This window comes from Pyrgilauda ruficollis, unplaced genomic scaffold (assembly GCF_017590135.1).
Source record: "Pyrgilauda ruficollis isolate IOZ18807 unplaced genomic scaffold, ASM1759013v1 scaffold65, whole genome shotgun sequence".
NCBI lineage: Eukaryota > Metazoa > Chordata > Aves > Passeriformes > Passeridae > Pyrgilauda > Pyrgilauda ruficollis.
In genome coordinates this window covers 5,210,836-5,228,785 of record NW_024528266.1, presented here as the reverse complement: position 1 = coordinate 5,228,785, position 17,950 = coordinate 5,210,836, and the positions used below count along the sequence as shown (strand labels likewise).

At 40.7% G+C, this 17,950-nt stretch overlaps 2 protein-coding genes across 4 annotated transcripts in view; one reads left to right on the top strand and one right to left on the bottom strand.

The window, feature by feature from the left end:
* The window catches only part of GSTCD (glutathione S-transferase C-terminal domain containing), a 44,511-nt gene extending 43,649 nt beyond the window's left edge, over positions 1-862 (bottom strand). The window contains exon 1 of the mRNA XM_041484259.1: positions 738-862. The gene's annotated coding sequence lies outside the window, so the exon portion shown is untranslated. The remainder of the gene's footprint in view (positions 1-737) is intronic.
* INTS12 (integrator complex subunit 12) lies at positions 792-17,822 on the top strand. Of its 3 annotated transcripts, none has more exons than XM_041484260.1 (8): positions 792-922; positions 2,254-2,407; positions 6,828-6,991; positions 8,812-8,958; positions 9,491-9,678; positions 13,454-13,613; positions 14,929-15,081; positions 16,900-17,822. In XM_041484260.1, exons 3-8 carry the CDS (start codon positions 6,836-6,838, stop codon positions 17,479-17,481), a joined length of 1,386 nt encoding a protein of 461 aa, XP_041340194.1. In that variant the 5' UTR covers positions 792-922; positions 2,254-2,407; positions 6,828-6,835; the 3' UTR covers positions 17,482-17,822. The 3 variants fall into 3 exon arrangements, with proteins under 3 accessions (XP_041340194.1, XP_041340195.1, XP_041340196.1); XM_041484261.1 differs by having other exon boundaries at positions 2,254-2,418; XM_041484262.1 differs by lacking the exon at positions 2,254-2,407 and having other exon boundaries at positions 801-922.
* Positions 17,823-17,950: the final 128 nt, after the last annotated feature.

Below are 17,950 nucleotides of genomic sequence, written 5' to 3'. Positions count from 1 at the left end.
GTTTTTACCATTTTCTCTTCCCTGTCAACATGCACTAAACAATAGTTAAATTGGTTTCACTCAGCTGCCCTGTTAACAACGCAATAAAGAAAAACTGCTTTAAAAACAAGTGCTTCCCATAAAAAAACTAAAGACAAATAAATAACTACAAAAACATCCTCTTCCTTTTAGTCCCTGAAAAGGATCCTATTCATTTGTTGATTACTGCACAGTAAAACGGAACTTTTGTTAAGCAGGCACGTTAGCATTTGAGAAATGTTTCACACAACGCCACTTAAAACGCGGCAAACATTTAACTTCGTGCAAAGCATCATTTGTGCCTTAAGGCACCTAACTTGAGAGCCTGCAGCTCTGTCTCTGTCCAAGACGATCCATGCGCCCAGGGCCGCCCGTGCACACAAGCGGGAAGCACAGAGGAGCTTCGGAGCCCAGCTTCAGGCGGCTCTACGGATGGAGCCAAAGTTGTAGACGGTTCGGGAGAGCCAGACGCGGGCGGGCCATGAGGGACAGAGCCGGGATATGAGGGACCGAGCCGGGATTCAGGACGGCAGCACACGCCTGAGCTCGGCTGCTGCAGAGAGCGACACCACCGAACCAGGACTCCCTCGCAGCCCCGCTCCCTAAAGCCTCTGCTCCCAGCTGCTCTCGGCGCCCAGGCAGCGCTCCAAACCAGCCCCAACACTTTGCCACGACCACATCCCCTCCATCCTGCCCTTTCTCCCGCTCCTTTTCCTTACCCCGGCCCGGCCGCTTCCGCCCCGGCTCCGCCCCTTCCTGCGCCGCCCCGGCCCGCGCGCACCGCCCGGAACTGCCGCCCGCGGCCCGCGCTGCGTGGGGGGACTGCGGTGGTGGCGGACCTGCCTGGGCGCCTTCCTCCTCCTACTTCTTCTCCTCCTCCTCCTCCTCCTCGTTCTCGTCTCCGGTGAGACACCAGCGGGTGGGAGGAGGGGACCTGAGAGGAGGAAGAGAGGATCGGGAAGAGGAAATTTGCCGTGGGAAGGGAGAAGGAAGAGGGTGACTGGGAGGAGGCAGAGAGCGACTGGGAGGATGAAGGAAGAGGGGAGTTGAGAGAGGGAAGAGGGGGTTTGGTAACAGGAAGAGGGAATTTTGGTGTTGGGAGGGGAAGAAGGGTGTGGGAGGAGGGGGAGAAGAGGGATTTAGGAGGAGGCAAAGGGGGTTTGGGAGAGGGGAGGAAGAAGGAGATCGGGAGAGGGCAGAGGAGTCTGGGGAAGAGAAAAGGAATTTGGGGGTGGGAGGAGGAAGAGGGGGTTTGGGAGGAGGAAGAGGGGGTTTGGGAGCGGGACGAGGCGTTTGGGACGAGAAGAAAGGTGTTGGGAGAGGAGAGTGAGGGCAGGTTTGGGTGGGAGAAGGAGGGTGTTTGGCAGGAGGGAGGGAGCGGGAGCCCTCAGGCACGGCTGGGCGCCCTTTCCCTGTGAGCCCGGCGGGACACGGCGCTGCCAGCACGGGCACGCCCGGAGCCGCGGCCCTGGGAAGTCCTGCGGGCAGTAATGCTTGTAGGAGGGTGGCATTTCATTCCTTTGGGCGTTCTGAAGTGTTGTTTTTGCTGCCTTTCCTTCGTTGTAAAAAGAAATCCCAGGGAGAAATCTGCAGCAAGTATGTTGCGGAGGGTCACGTCGTGGCTTTGGCGTAACTGTTTCAGAAATTAGCTTTTAACTAAAGTTTGCTTCTCTCTCTGAGAGATTACCAGGAGGATGATACCCAGGAATTTGTACACCTGATAAGTTTCAGTGTAGACGTTGAATAATGCAAAGGTGAAAACAGCAGTGGAGGTGTACTCAATTTACCTGTGGCTTAAGCCAATGAGCAGTTCTGTGTTGAAACGTCTTCAGGTCCATTTTCTGCAGAATGTTAAAGCTCAGTGGTAGCAGGGCTTAACAAATCTCAGTTGTGCAGGTACAATGATCACAAAATATCCTGAGGTGAAAGGCACTCACAAGGATCATGCCATTTATCAGGAAAAGGATTCCCAAGGAAAATATGTCACCTCTGCTGCGTGGAACAAGTGTGTTAGTGAGAGCAGAAACAGATCGGGGTCAGATAGTTGATCTCTTCTTTGACCTGTAAGGTCTCCCAAGGCCTTTTGCCACAAGGCAGAGCTTAAGGAGAGGAGGAGCTACAACTTGTGGAAGAGGATTGAAGCAGGATTGTTCCCCTGATAAGTCCATGGGCCCAGGTAGACTGCATTCAGGGGTGCCAGGAATTGACAGTGTCTTCTTCTGTTATCTTTTAAAGGCCATGAGACTGGGGGAGATCCCAAAGACTGGAGAAAGGCAAATCTTGTCTTCATAAAGGGCAAGAAGGACAAGCAAGAGAACTACAGACTGGTCAGCCTCATTCCTTCCTGCTGTGGAAGGATCGTGGAGGAAGCCATTTGTGGCATAAGGAGGTAAAAACTGGGTGAGCAGAGCCAGATCTACCAAGAATAAATCATGCCTGATCAATTGGCCTGTCCTCTGTGACTAAATAGCTAGATCTGGAGATGGAGGGAGTGTTGGATACCATCTGCTGTGGACTTAGGGGGATATAATGGGAGCTTTAATTTACCTGAGGGTATTATTGGAAAGATAGAGCCAGTCTTCTTACTCACATGCACAGAGGGAGAATGAGAGACAGCACAATTTAAAACCTCCAATTCAAAGGAAGGAAATGAGAACAGTGAGGCATTGGAACAGGTTGCCCAGTAAGATTTTTGCATTCCTGTCTTTGGAGATTTTCGGGATCCAGCTGGAAAAGTCCTGAGCAAGCTGGTCTGAATTCAGTGTTGACTTTGCATTGAACAGGAGGTTGCAGAGGGTGGGGTCCCTTCCGCAAGGAATGATTCCATAATCCTGAAATAATTCACTGTTTCTGTGGAGAAAACAGCAAATATAGGGCATTATTGTAATTTTTAAAATATTGGATAAGCTGGTTACAGTGATATTGATTGGAATACTAATTTAAAAGAACATTATAAAGTATGTTGTAGAATAGAATGTAAAATTAAGGATGCCAGTACTAGTAACTCCATAGCAGGAGATCTTATACGTGTCTCAAAAGATTCTTTGAAGACGATGACAAGGAAATTAGAACTGATTAATACAATTGTTCTCATTAATACAGTTATCCAGACTACTGAAGTGCATGAGTTTTGAAATGTCCCTTGTGAAAAGTAACTGAGAAATTATCCTGCCATAAATCAAGTGCTGATTAAGATACTTAAGTAGCAAAAACTGGAAATAGAAATTAATTTTTTCCCGCTTTTAAGATTTTCCTTGACCTACTCATTTAAGACTCATCAGATCTGAAAGTGACCTGGAAGAGGCATTATTGGTAAATAAACAAAATCTGCCACTGTCACTGTTAATAGATGTTGTCAGGAAGAAGGTAAATTCAGAGGAACAAAAGGATCCAAAGTGACAGGGAAAAGTGAATTTATTTTATGGTGGTAAATGGAAAACAGTGCAGTGAGTGTGTTGGAAGGAATTATAAGCTGTTGATTCATGTGACTGTGTTTTAAGGCAACTGCTACAGATCTTGAAGATAGCTGAAAAGGATATGTGAGTGAAAGGCCTTTAATCATAAGTGGCAGTAAAAAATAAAAATATTGATGAGTCTGTAAAAGGATGGCATAATAGCAGAAGTCCATAATAGCACTGCAATATAAATAGAAGATGTGTACTTCCTTGGAAAAACATCTTTAACAGTGCACCTGCCTCAGAAAATAATAAGAATGGGAGCTCAGAAACAGATGGTTGAAAATATGACCATATCTGAAAATGTAATGGAAGTAGATCCATTGAGCTGCAATTTATCATGAATAAGATAATACATGGCAGGTATGCAAAACAATAGATGGCAAATGAATGAAAAAAAGAAGAGGGCTCCTACAGCCTATAAATCTAATAAGTTTTAAATTGGAAGACCACGTATTCTCTAGAGTGCACAGTTAATGTTGATTGTATTTGGCAGAAGACAAGAAATTAAAGAATCCAAAACTTTTTGGATGTTTTAAGAATAACAACTCGCTGATTAACATCTATGTTTCCCCATGGATTTAAATCACTTAGAATAGCCCACCTTGGGAAGTAACAGAAACCCAGGTTGAGAAAGGTGCTTTTAGGGTTAGGCTGATGGGGGAATGCGTGATTGCAAGAGGTTCTGCTTGTTTGATGCAAAACCTGTTCTGCTCAGGGTTCAAGGGTTTTAACACAGCCCTCTGATCTCACAGCTGCATTATCAATCTAATACAGAAAAGACAGTGTCATACTCACTGTTTTCTAAACAGCATTTTAATTATTTCCTGTACAAAGATTCCACTTCAAGAAGAAAATCAAGGAGGTCTGTCTTGCAGAATCACCTATGGCTTCGTCATTGAAACACTCTGCTGTCCTTGTCTCAAGGCTGTCACATTGCTGTATGCTGACTTGACTGCCAGAGGATCAGTTTGTGCATGCAAACATGAATGAATGAAATTGGATCTTGGGTTTATAAGTGTCAAACCACTGTTTGATACTTAGAAATGGTTTGATCTTTGAACATCTGGAAAGGGCCACTACCAAAAGCAGTAATTTGCCTTTTGGACCAGGACAGACATTGTTAGTAACCTGTTTGACAGCAATATTATTATGGTCCCATAGGGAGAGTATAATTATCAATTTGTTTTTTTCAGATGATGATATTTTTAAGTTATTGATATGTCCATCTTTCCATTGAACATACTTCCCTTTTCTAACTCACTAATAGATTTTTTAAATTTGAAAATAAATTCCTAGACTGAGCATACTTGAACTGTTTACTAAGCCCAGTTTCCTTTCTTCTCATGAGAAATTTCTTGTGATATGTTAGTCATAAGTGTAGTAGCCTGGGACATTATCATTATAATTGTCCTCAAGAACAGAGAAAGAATTGCTGCAATTACATAGCAAATAAAAAAATAAATATGGAGAACCCTTTTGAAATTTGGGGTTTAACACTTCCTTTCAATATATGTCTTTTAAAAGCTAGAGCTAGAAACAAATCTGGGAAGTGTTACCTTCAGAGAGATGAAAATTGAATTATGTTTGCATTTATTCTTAAAATATTAGAGAATGGCTGTTGAGGCTGCCTGTTTCTCATGTACACAAGTATGTATTCCTAGTAGAATTCCTCTTTTGCTCAGAGAAGGACTTGAAGGATTTTTTTTTTTTAAGAGAGTTCTACAAAATTTCTGAAATTAGTGTTTTGATTCTGCAGTTTGCATTCAACAGAGGGTTTAGCAGAGTCCTGGTTTAAGAGTGTGTGGTACTGACACTTGGAAGGCATGCTCACAGAACAAAGAAATGCAGGACATAATCCACTCACAGATCTCAAGAGCAGCCTGAACATTTCTCAGAGGTAGATGGATAAAGAAAAGGGGATATGTGCTTTCTGTGCTCTGTGAATTCACTTTTTGTAATCATCAGAGAGACCGAATTGCCAGGACGGGTCTTGCGCTGCAGTCTGTGCTTGATCAGTGATACAGCTGAGTAGCTGGTGGGTAGCGCTTCCTGGCAGAAGTTCTGTGGCCACCAGAAAATGATTTGTCAAGTAGCAAAGATTAAGGAAGAGAGAGGAGGCTCTTGAAGAGGTTTCTTAGCTCTCTGCTGGGTCCATTGATAAAATCCCTATGAAGTTCTGTACGTTGAACTCCTTGATGATCTCAGTCAAGCGATTCTCTGGTGTCTCGTGAAAGCTCAGCATGAGATAAAGGCTCCTGGGGACTTGTAGGCAGGTGTTGAGGGAGCAGCCTGCCAGTGCTGGTGTTTTGGCCAGAGAGGTAAAAGTTCACTGCCATGAATATCAAAAGAAATTCATCAGACAATGCCTTAGAAGCTTCAGCTGAAAAAGCTGTCCAGACAGTGCTTTTGATGAAAGAACTGATGAAAGGCTTTTCACTAATGTCTTCTAGATTATTGTAGGTAAAAAACCCAAACCCACAAACATCCTGATGTGTTTTAAATGAGACTTGAAGGGATTATTGACAATAACACTTCTCACACATTTTTAGAAAATATCAGGAAACTTCCCATGTTATTTCTTAAATTATTAATTGCCGTTTACTTATTTAAGTTAGGTATCTATCTCTGTAGGAACAATTTCTGGTGCAAATGCTGTTCCTTAGAGTTTTTTAAAGAAATTAACACAGTGCTCCAGAGTGCAGGAATATATTGCTATGAGGCAAACAGTTTTTTAAAGTCATTGTAATATTTTCCTCAGTTTATTTCCATGGACACTGTGGCATCTCGCTGCTCTAGATAGTCATTATCTGACATTACACTTAGACTGTCACATGAGTATGTGGACAGGTCACAATCTGAGTTACAAATTTTTTCACTGTTTCAGCTAAATTTAAAAATGTATTTTTCAGCTATTTCATAGTTGCTCTTAAATGATCAATGAGTTAGAAATCACTGTATGTGCAAAAAGTGTTAAGGAGAAGGGTGGTAATTGCTTTTCTTGAAGTTAATATTAGTATTTTGCATACTTTTCAATATTTTTATATACGAAATATCAAGAATATGATTTTTTTTTCATTTACGTAAGTATGATGAGTTTCATTTCTGAATATCATATATGCCATAGAATGAATTTGACATTTCAGATGTCCAGTCATATTCTGAATTCTTCAGCACTGAAGTTCACAGTCATCTTCTAATGATAATTAATTCACTTATAATCCTTGCTGTGGCTTCATATAATTTCATTTTTAAAAGAAAATAAATCTTCTATTTGCCACATGCTGTTTGAATTATGCTCCATGTGAATAAAGTTGTCATTGTTTTTCTTTTTTCTTTTAACTCACATTGAAGACACAACAATGGCTGCTACAGTGAACTTGGAGCTGGATCCCATTTTTCTGAAAGCCCTGGGCTTTTTGCACTCAAAGAGTAAGGACTCTGCTGAAAAGCTGAAAGCACTTCTTGACGAGTCGTTGGCCAGGGGAACTGACTCCAGCTATCGTCCCTCTCAGAAGGTACTGGCTGGGGAGCATGGCTCCTTTCTGTGCGCCTTAATAAAGCTCCTGCTGTTCCTGGTTCCTCTTTTACAGCTGAAAAGTTAAAAGAGAATCAGAAGTTGAGGAAAAAGTAATTATGGAGTGTTCATATTCATCATTCCCCTTTTTCATAGAACGTAATCCTTTCAATTAATGGAAGTTAATGGGAAAAAAATCTCTTTACCTTGTTGATCCACCAAGACTTAAAAGAGATGTTCAGCATTATATCAGATATGCTGTGTAAGGTGCACCCAAACTTACATATTTCTGCAGTTACTTTTCAGAACTAAAAGTTCTTTAAAACTTTGCCACAGAGAAATAAGAAACAAAATAAGCTATTTACCAATAAATCTGTATCTCTTTCCTTGAAATTCTGTTGATGAAGTCATATGAAAAAACCACCAAATGGTTCAAAGCAGAAATTAATTGCAGGCTGAAACCATTTCTGTCCAATGGACAAGCATTACTTTTCATCTGCTGAAAATCACTGAACACCTGCTAGAGAGAATATTTGACTCTGAGATGAGCGTATGGAAATAGCCAAGCAGGGACATCCTCGTGGTGCTGTGTATTGCCATATGGATAACGAGGTATTGTTCTCCCCTAGGATGCCTGCATGTCAGCCTGCTGTGTTCTAATGATGGTCTGTATGCTGATACATTTGCAATATTTCATTTCTATGTGGCTCCAAATAATGAAAAGATGCGAGTACTGCTCAGCATACATCATGCTTTATTGTGTGGTCTAGCTCCTTTCTGTTCATTTTGTTAACTCCCTGAAACCCAACACAGGTCTCAAAACTCTCAGGTGCCCTTTATCTCGGAGGTCAAAGAAATGCATGGGTTAAAGAGAAAGCAGGGAGCAGAATAACAGTGCAGAGAGGTTTGGGAAGCCAGTTCTAATAACAGCTTGGCTGGAAGTCACCTGCCCTCAGGTGAAACTGAGGTTCAGGCCACAGGAAGAAACCTTTCATTCTCCTCTCTTCAGTATTTATCCAATATCAGCAGGACTGCAAAGGTCAGAAATGAAAAAAAGTGCAAGAATTCCTTTCCTTGCATTCACAGGCTGCAGGGTTAATTTGTGTTTGACTGTGAAATCCAAGAACATCGTAGGGAGCACAGGATTACCACAGTCAAGTCAAGGAACTTTGGAGGGCTGAAGCTCAGGGCTTAGACCTGTCCCAGTATACAGCAGAGAATTGCTCCCATTTTACCTTGCTGATGCCCATCAGTGTGACTAGTCACTCATTTACAGGCTCTGCTGGTTATTATCCATTTGCTGACATTAATGTGTCATTAATGAGAACCATTGATTTCTGTTGAGATCTAAATTTATTAATCTGATAGACAAATATGGACTGAGATTAAGAGGAGGTCAATATTTCTCTCCATGAAGGAATGAATTATGTCTGGTTATATCAGTTGTCAGCTTCTGTTTCTAGCTTATACTGAATTTTGTCCTCAGAACTATCTGAAAATTCATGTTCATTACCTCTTTGAATTTTAAAAGCAGAAATATCTCATTTTATATTAATATTCCAAAGAGGATCTGTCTTTGGAAAAGGAGCACCTTTTCCTCAGAAAGGTGAGTGGTAAGGGAAGATTTTATTAATTCTCTGCAATTTAAACACTAATTTATTGATGTGATGTGAAAATTGTTTGAGAATCTTTTTTTAAATGTATATGTAGATGATCAGTGTTGTATGGCATATTGCTTGCCTGTCCTATTATCTCACTAATTGCAAATTAGGTAGGAACTCAATAGCAGAATTTGGCTTCAATTTTTGTTTCTGTTTCCAGGAAGTAGAGCAACCAAAAGTATCTGTCACCAAACCCATAAAGCAAGAGCCTAAAGCTTCATCGAGTTTGCCTTCTGGCAACAACAATGGCAAGCCCACTGCATCAGAAAAGGTGAAAAAAGAAACAGAAAAGAGATCTGCAGATAAAGTAAGTTATTTTTGTTCTCTAGTGAAATAACTTGGTTAATAAACTCAAAGGTGTTTTAGACAAAGGCTCCCCTTTTCAACTCATTGTATCTTCAACTCATCTAGCCTGTGAGCTACATTAGCCAGTCATGTTGCCATTTAGGCAGTCTAATAAATGTCTTCTTGTAATTATTCTGTGATTGTTTTCCCTGCTCCTTGTGGGGAGGTTGGACTTAAGGGGTGCCTTCCAAACCATTCTGTGTTTTAAATCCTAGGAGATTATCTCATAAAAGATTACTAAAATGTAGCAAGTTGAAATGTGATATTCCCAAAGCTTTTTCAAGGATTTTGAGGTGAAGTACAAAAAGGGAGCTTGAGCTTCTAGTTCATAAATATTTTGAAGAAAATATGTAATTAAAGAAAATACATTGTGTGTATGCTGCATAAAGTACACCTTCTTATACTGCTAATATAACTGTTCCATTTTAACTCATTTTAATAATCTGCTAGCTTGTTGCATTTTCACATTCTGTGTGTGTGTGTGTGTTTAATAGATGAAAGGGGATCCCGCTGAAGGAGCTGATGCACCAAAGAAGCCCAGGGTAGAGAAGCAAGAGGCTCGTTCCTCTCCTATTACAGTTCAGACAAGCAAGGATTTATCCATGCCTGATTTATCTAGCTTTGAGGAAACCAGTGCTGATGACTTTGCTATGGAAATGGGATTAGCCTGTGTTGTTTGCAGGTAAGTCAACATTGCTTCTTTCTAGCTAGGTGTAGTTACCTTTTTATTTTTTTTTTTTTTAATTGAGTTAATGCTTCTCAAAGTTTTTATTCCAGAAATAACTTAATCCAAATCACTTAATATCCAAAACTGACAATACATTTAAGGCTTCTTCATGAATGAGAATGGTTTCTTGAAAATGGAGCTTTTAGTGAGTGAACCAGCTTTTCTTCTGCAGGAAAGGACAAGTGAAAAATAAAACTAGATAACATGCAAAACCTATAATGACAAATATATTGTTCAATTATTGGAAAACAAAATATTAATGGCTAGTGATAAGCATTTTTTTAAAAATTTGTTCTCATCTGAAAGGACTTTCAGGTGGTATTAATATGAGATCTGTATGAGTTACTCTTCTTTTCCTTATAATTTGATATTAGTTTACACATAGCCATGTTTTATCAGCAAATATATCTTGCAGTGAAAACATGTTGTTTTTAGGTTCCAGTAAGGGCTCTAAAAGTGGACTTATTAACATGGTACTAGCAGTCCATTTACTGTTAACAGATGTACAAAATACTTTTGAATAACTACCCTAGGATCAAATCACTCATGTCAGGATTTTGTTTCACAGATCATTTATATCCTTGTTAGGCACCAATGCTGCCAAAAGGAACAGTTTGGCTCTCCCAATTTTACCTCCTTCCCTGGACTGTTTAGGGGGGTGTATTGCCAGTACAGTTTGTGATCAGCTGAATCAGCCCTTGGATCAGCTCTCCACGTGGGTGTTTTAGTAGGTTTGAGTTTCAGTCAGCTCAGTAAGAGTAAATGCTGGCACATGTGTGGATGCAGGAGTGTAGAGCCAGGACAGAGAAGAGGGACAGGCCTTTTGGCAGCAGTGTGCATTTTAGCTCAGCTTGAGTCAGTTGGGAAGTGGCATCTTATAATATTATTCTTTCATCATTTCCATGGTTATTCCTGTTGTGAAGATAGGAAAGTGTTGTCAGTGCACAGAGGATAAATTTCTGTAGTTACAGATGATTATACTGGTGACCAGTTGGGGACTGATGGGATTTCATGTTATTCCCATGTGTTAGCTCAAATATTTAGTTTCTTATTATAGACATTGAAAAAGGAAGAAGTATATAAATATCTGAACTTCACCTTTTTTTCTGGCAAATTCCATTTTTCCTGTCTCCTAAAAGAGGCAAAGCCCCATTCAGTGGTATGTTAAAATGCTACTAAAAATAGTAAGGTATTACCTTGTTTGGCAGGAGGGGATAATGAAGTTTTGTTTATACAGTCTTGACTGCTGTGGATGATTAATTCTGTGTCTTCCCTGGCAAAGAAAAACACTTGCAGGCATAATGAGAAATGCCTGCAAAGTGAAGAAACAGAAGAAAGAAAATACAACTCCTGTGCCCAGTGTAGCCAAGACTTGGAAAGGCACAGGCCAGATACATGGCTCCATTAGCTGTTCCACAATCCATGTTTATTTAACCTGGCTGCTGAAGGCCCTACTTCTACCCGTTCATGGTCACCAACTCGAGTGTTCTTGCAAAAGATGTATCTACCCTGGCTAACTAAAATATCTCTGATGCCAGACAGAGGGAGAAGCGCTGCTGGGGAAGGAACAATGCATTAGAGAGAGTGGCAACAGTCACCCCAACACTCTGGATCGTTTTCATTTTACATGGAACCTGCTGAAACTGATGTCACCATGGTTGTCTGTCTCCAGCTCGTACTGGACTGGATGTTTCTCAGAAGACTTGTGCTTTAAACTTCTGAATCCAGCACATTGGTCAGACAGTATTCCTCTATTTATTGCACCCTTTTTAGGGTAATATCTTGAGCCAAAATAATAACATCCTTGTACGTTTTTAAAATTACATCTTTTAATAACTCAGTTACTCAAACAGTTGTGAATGAAAACATGTCAAATTGCAGAGTAGGTGGAGTTCATAGCAAAAGAGTTTATATTTGTATTGCTTAAGAAGGCAAGCCAAGGAGAACCCAGCTTTGCATTTGTGGGTTCACAAATGCAAAAAAGTGCTTTTGTATATTAACTATTCCTTTTTAGAGATGTAAAAACTAAGGCAGAGGCATGAAATGTTTCTTCAAGATTTGCCAAGTGTCAAATGTATTTTCATAGTGATTAGAAGTAATTATTGTTGATGCCTGTGGTGTTTTTCTTCTTGTTCTTTTATATCAAATTTGTTGTTCTTTTTTACTAAGTTAGGCATAAGGAGGGAGGGAGTATTAAAATAACTTCATCCTCTCCAGTACTTGCAGGCTGGGAAAAACAGAACAACTCACCAGTTACAGAGGCTCCTCACTGGCTCCTCTGTTGTACAAAGAGGAAATACTACATGAAATTTGTAGATGATAGCGAAGTTTTCCTCCCAAAAAGAAAAAAATTTTAAAAGACTGGTTTGGAAATAACACCCTAATTTTCTATGAATATTTGTTTGTTTGGTTGGTTTTTAGGTTTCAATACTTGTTTGTTTTGAAACCTAAAAAATCATTAGGTTTGTTTCTTAGTTATCTTATAATTTAAAAGTAAGTAGTTTAACTTGTTTCTGGGCATGATGAGTTCATGGGTTTTTAATCAGTTGGAGATTGATTTTTGTAGTTTTAAAATAGGGTGAGTCTCCTTCCTTGAGGCTCTTTGTTCTGATCCAGTTTATTTAGGAATAAGAAACAAAATGCCTTTTAAATACCCTGAATGTAAAACAATGGACCCTAGAATTTCAGAAAGGTTTCCCTTTCTGTTTTTAAGTAGACTGTTTAAAAGAGAAATCTTTCTTAGAAAATGTTCCAGTACTTATATGGACAATACCTTCAGACTTTGTTTTTCTGTTATATAAAGAAATAAGGGATTACCTTTCCCCATGTATCTACAAATAGAGTTTCCATGGTTACCTGGGTACCTGCTCCTCGGGGATATGAGCAAAAGCAGCTTAGCAATTAAATAGCTTGATTTGTCATCTGAAAGAAGGAATCGTTAGGAAAATGGTATTTGGGTAATTCACAGGCAGACTCCCAGCCATGTATATATCACTAATGTGTCATTTATACAGAGTGATTACTTTCAGCCAGGCCCACGCAAAATGAAGCCCTCATCACCAGCTTGCATGTTTGCTTCAAGGCAGGACTGCACAATTAATCCTTTCTATTCCATCTCTCCCTGATCCTGGTATTATCTCAAATTCCACGTGTCTGTTTATGGGGTAGAGACCAAAGGGATGGCTAATAAAACATCTTCAAAGTAGCGTAGAGCTTGGGTGATGATGCTTTTAAATCCTGCAGCAGAAAGCACTCCTACATGCTTGTCATTGAGAAATTATTTGTTCTTGAACTGTATTGCTCTGCAGCTGACAGCAAAATTACCCAAATGGAGACTGTCCCTCATATGCTATTATAATGAGGAAGTCATAATTGGCGTGCTGTGATGTATCCATAAAATGCCCAGGTGAACCAAAGCGGGCAAGACTTACATCTCTACTCTAAAAATCAAACTGGGAAATCAAGACTGTCATATACACGTTTAATAGAATGGAAGTCTTCAAATCTCTTGAAAGTAATTACCTTTAAAAAATACCAAATTTCTAAAATATTAGTTAGGAAGAACTGATACAGGAAGAAGAGGAATACATTCAATTTGCCACAGGTAGAAAATATATGTGAAAGGAAAAATATTTTTATTTTTTATCTTAAGCCTTACAAAATTTTCAACAATTGGATAATCCTCTAAGTGCTTTCTCCCATAATCTGTTCTTAACTATTTGCTCTGCAGGCAAATGACAGTTACTTTTGTGAATCAGCTAGTGGAGTGTCAGGAGTGCCATAATCTCTACCACCAGGATTGCCATAAACCTCAGGTGACAGACAAGGAAGTGAATGATCCTCGACTTGTCTGGTATTGTGCCCGCTGTACCAGGCAGATGAAGAGAATGGTAGGAGTCAGTTTTTTGTCTTGTGTGAGCACTATTTGAATACAGCAGGCTGTTTCTACTGTGTGAGAATATTTCCTGGGTTAGACAAGTCTTAGGAAGCACATTGGAGAACCATTTTTCTCAGCAGTAGAGAGAAAAAAATCTTGCTGCAGCGATGGTTTTTAATGTCGCATCTCAGAGACTATTCTGTAATACACTTCTTAAACAAAGCTTTTTAAAAATCAGAAGTGAGTGAAGAAGAGTGAAATAGGATTGTTTCCTGCTTGGCAAGCAGTTAAGACCTTTTTTTTTTTTTTATTTCAGGTGATACTCAGCTTTTAGTAATAGCCCTGCAATTTAAGTTTTCTTCTCAGCTTTGGATATGAATGATTCTTTTCCTGTAGGACAAGACTGCCAATTTCAGTCTGACATGTTGAATGTTCTCAGGGTCAAAAATAAGCTGAGGGTAGCACATTCCAGTTTAAAAAAAAAAAAAAAAATTAAAAAAAAGTGCCTTTATTTTGATTTATCTGCATGACTGAACAGTATCCTACCAGATTCCCACTCATCTCATTATGAGAAAAAAACATAAGAGCTTTGGGTGCATACAACATTAGTGACTGTAGTTCTGATGTTTTAAAATCACACCTAGAATGCAGAAAAATACAGCCAAAAATGTGTTTTGAAACTGTTCTGTGATAACTGAGCAAGTGTTATCTGTTGAAATGGCTCCACTAAGAAACAAGGGAAGAAGGCAAAGTAAGATCCTGGCCTAGGATGTACCAACATTGACTGAAATATATGATTATTCTGATGAACATCAGGCCTTTGAACTCAGAGGAGTGTTTGCTTGAGGTCAGTTCCTGCACAGGATAGCCAGTTTAGCCATTGAGCAGTTGCCTTCAGTATGGCCTTTGTTTTTTTTGTTTTGGCATGAATTCTGCCATTTTGCTTGCCACTTCTTAGCAGGCTCTTGCAGCCTACATCCCAGTACTGCTGGACTGTGTCCTTGTCTTCTGCAAGTTCACCTGTCTTTGCCTTAGTCCTGTAAAGGCCCAGTGCTTTGCTGTTCTCCAAGCATCAACACTGCCACTCTTTCCACACTGAAATAGCAAGCTCTGTTCAGGATGCTTTTTGGCTGGTTCCTGTCCCCAGTATCATACCCAGCACATCTCCACATCTCCTGTTGCCTCATTTCTCAGGGACCATTAAACCTGAAATTGTAAAGGCTAGATTGCAATCTTAAAATGCTCATGGTTTTTGTTAACAGTCAAAACAGTCCATGTTATGTGGCCCATAACTTATTCAGGGTGTTTTTTTCCTGCCACTTACACAGGCTCAGAAGACACAAAAACCACCTCAAAAACCAGCTCCTGCAGTGGTTTCAGTTGCACCAGCTTTGAAGGATCCATTGGTCAAGAAACCAGAAATCAAGTTAAAACCTGAGACCCCACCAGCTTTTCTGGCATTCAAGAGAACAGAAGTCAAGGTAATGTAGATTAAATTTACCAGAGGAAGAGTGTTTCACTGCGCAGATAATAGGGTTTTTTCAATTTGACCAATCTTTTCACATAAGAGCCATAATTGAAAATAGTCTCCTACACTGTGTGGACTGATTAGTACCAGAGCATAGTGGGTTTGCTTGAACACTGAAAGAATGGAGGGCAAAAACCTCACTTGACATGTGGATGCCCCATCTCTGCAAGTGTTCAAGACCAGGCTGGGTGGGGCTCCGAGCAGCCTGGCCTAGTGGAAGGCATCCCTGCCTATGGCCGGGGGATTGGAACTAGATGACTTTCAAAGTCCTTTCCACAACCTGAACAATTCTATGATTCTATGAATTGTATAAAATGCATTATTTGCTCTCTGTTGTCAAGTAACTTAAGTGTATTTTGACACTTGGAAGGCTTTTTCTCATGGCAGCAGTGGCTTTGACAGTGCTGGGTTTACACTTGAATTTGATGATCTTGAAGGTCTTTTCTAGCCTAGATGGTTCTCTGATTCCATTGTAGGGAAAGTGTTGCTGACTCTGTGAGATTTAATTTAGGAGCTTCTTAAATATAATCTGATCTAGGGGGTGGCATTCCTGCCCATGCTGGGAGGGTTGGAACAAGATGATCTATAAAGTCCCTTCCTGCCCAAACCATTCTGTGATTCTCTTTGATTCTGTGTTGCCTCATGTTTCTGTTTTTCCAAGTGAAAACATTGTCAAGTTAAAACATTGTCAAAAGGTCAAATTGGTCGAAGGTGGTAAACCAGAAGCAGTGTAATAAATAATAGAGTAGTCTAATAAAGCATGAGCCTTTCTTAGGAAAACACAGCTTTATCTGAAAACCAAAGCAATTATTCATGTGCTCAAAGTTACGTTTGCCACTGCTCTGCCTGGATGCAAATCATCATGAACACTAAGATGGGTATTGCTCTAGCACTTATACTTATGAATTACTTTTTCACCTCAGCAGAGTTCTTTATGTGCCTAAACAGGTTGTAAGAGCTGGGATCTGATTTCTTCCATCAATTTACTGTTTAGAAGTTGTCTGGGTATACTATAAAAGGAGTATTACTTTAATAGAGAGCTTTAGTTTTTGTTTTGACTCTGCCAATTGGTCTAACTCTGATTTAAATCAACATAACATCCTTACCTGAGGCCTGAGGGTTGTAGGGTTTAAGGTGTGGGAACCCAGTGTGGATAGCACAGTGCTTTGCAGGCAAAGGGAACCCATGTTTGCTGAAAGTGTCTTTTGCAGTACCTGAATGGGAAAAGACTATAGGATAGTACTTGTTTGTTGGTTTTTTTTTCTTTTTTTAATTCTGTCTGTGGTACAAGTTGCTAAGAACCAAGAAGAAAGGAAACAGTTTAGATTCTGCTACGTGGACAGTAAGACTGTAATAAATGCAATACTTAATTGCTTGGTGTCTAATTTTTGTCTGAGCGTCTGTCAGCTTGTTGAAAACACCTGGTAACAACAGTAAGCAAATAAAAAAGAAGGCAAGCCACCACTTTTTATATAGTTCACAGATTTTTATTGTTTATGGAGGGATCACAGTGCTGTGTGGTAGTCTGCTAAGTGTACAGAAGAAAGGGGAGAAAGGATCCTGTGTTCTGTGTGCCTGGGAGATTGAAAGTTGGCTGCACCTGGCATCCTTTCCTGTTCTTGTTAGTACTTTTCAGCTGTGGTGACCAGTGATGAAATATTGTCCACTGGGTGTTCCTGGGAAAAGAACTGAATCAGAGGCTCAGTGTATTCCTGCTGTGATGTGTTACACAAATAGATGCTGCTATAATAAGAATGCTTATTTATTTTAGACCTCAGCAGCAGTTTCGGGGAACTCTGCCAGTACAAGCGTTTCCTCTTCAGCAACGAGTGGCCTTACAGGATGGGCTGCTTTTGCAGCCAAAACCTCCTCTGCCAACCCATCAACTGCCAAACTGGGATCGACCGCACAGAGTGCCAGCGGGAAACCTGCGGCTTCTTCAAACAACCAGAAACCCGTGGGTTTGTCAGGGCTGGCGACTTCAAAGACAGGACTGGGGGCCAAAATAGCTTCTGCCAACAACAGCACGAACCCCGTTCAGCTGAAGCCTCCCCCGCCGCTCACCCTGGGCAAGACGACGCTGAGCCGCTCGGTGAGCAGCGACAACGTGAGCAAGGCGGGGCTGCCCAGCCCCAGCGGCGCCGCGCCCGGCACCGGCGGCCCGGCCGGCGGCGGCAACGGCAGCGGCGGCTCCGCGGGCCCCGGCGCGGGCGGCGCCGGCAAAGGCGCGGCTGACACCGGCAGCCAGCCGGCATCCCTCAAGGGCCCGACCTCGCAGGAGTCCCAGCTCAACGCCATGAAGCGGCTACAGATGGTCAAGAAGAAGGCTGCTCAAAAGAAGCTCAAGAAGTAGTCTGGCCGCTAGCTGATGTTGTGTTTGTGAGACGACGGCGTTGGTGTTTTTCCTTAAAGGAAATCCCCCAGGTACTGGACTGAAGGGGGTTAAATCAGGGAAGCCCAAACCTTATGTAATACAGAAGGTCGAACTTTAATAATTCTGGTATTCCTTCTGCCTTTCCAGATCTGTGAATTGAATATGTTAGAGGAATTCATTATTACATGAAACTTGAAATTGTAGATGTCGGGTCTTTTTTAATATTAAAACCCCCACATTTGTGTAGATACTTAATAAATTGAACTTGCTGAAACCATCATTCTTAAATGTTAATAATAAAAAGATTATTAATCTGGGAAGTCATTGCCACTCTTCTTTCACCCCATATTCCAATACTTAAAAGGCTTCAGATGTTCAATATTGTGCAGTTTATTACCTCAAATTATAAAGCTGATTAGAGGAAAAACTACTTAAATTTCAAAATTTA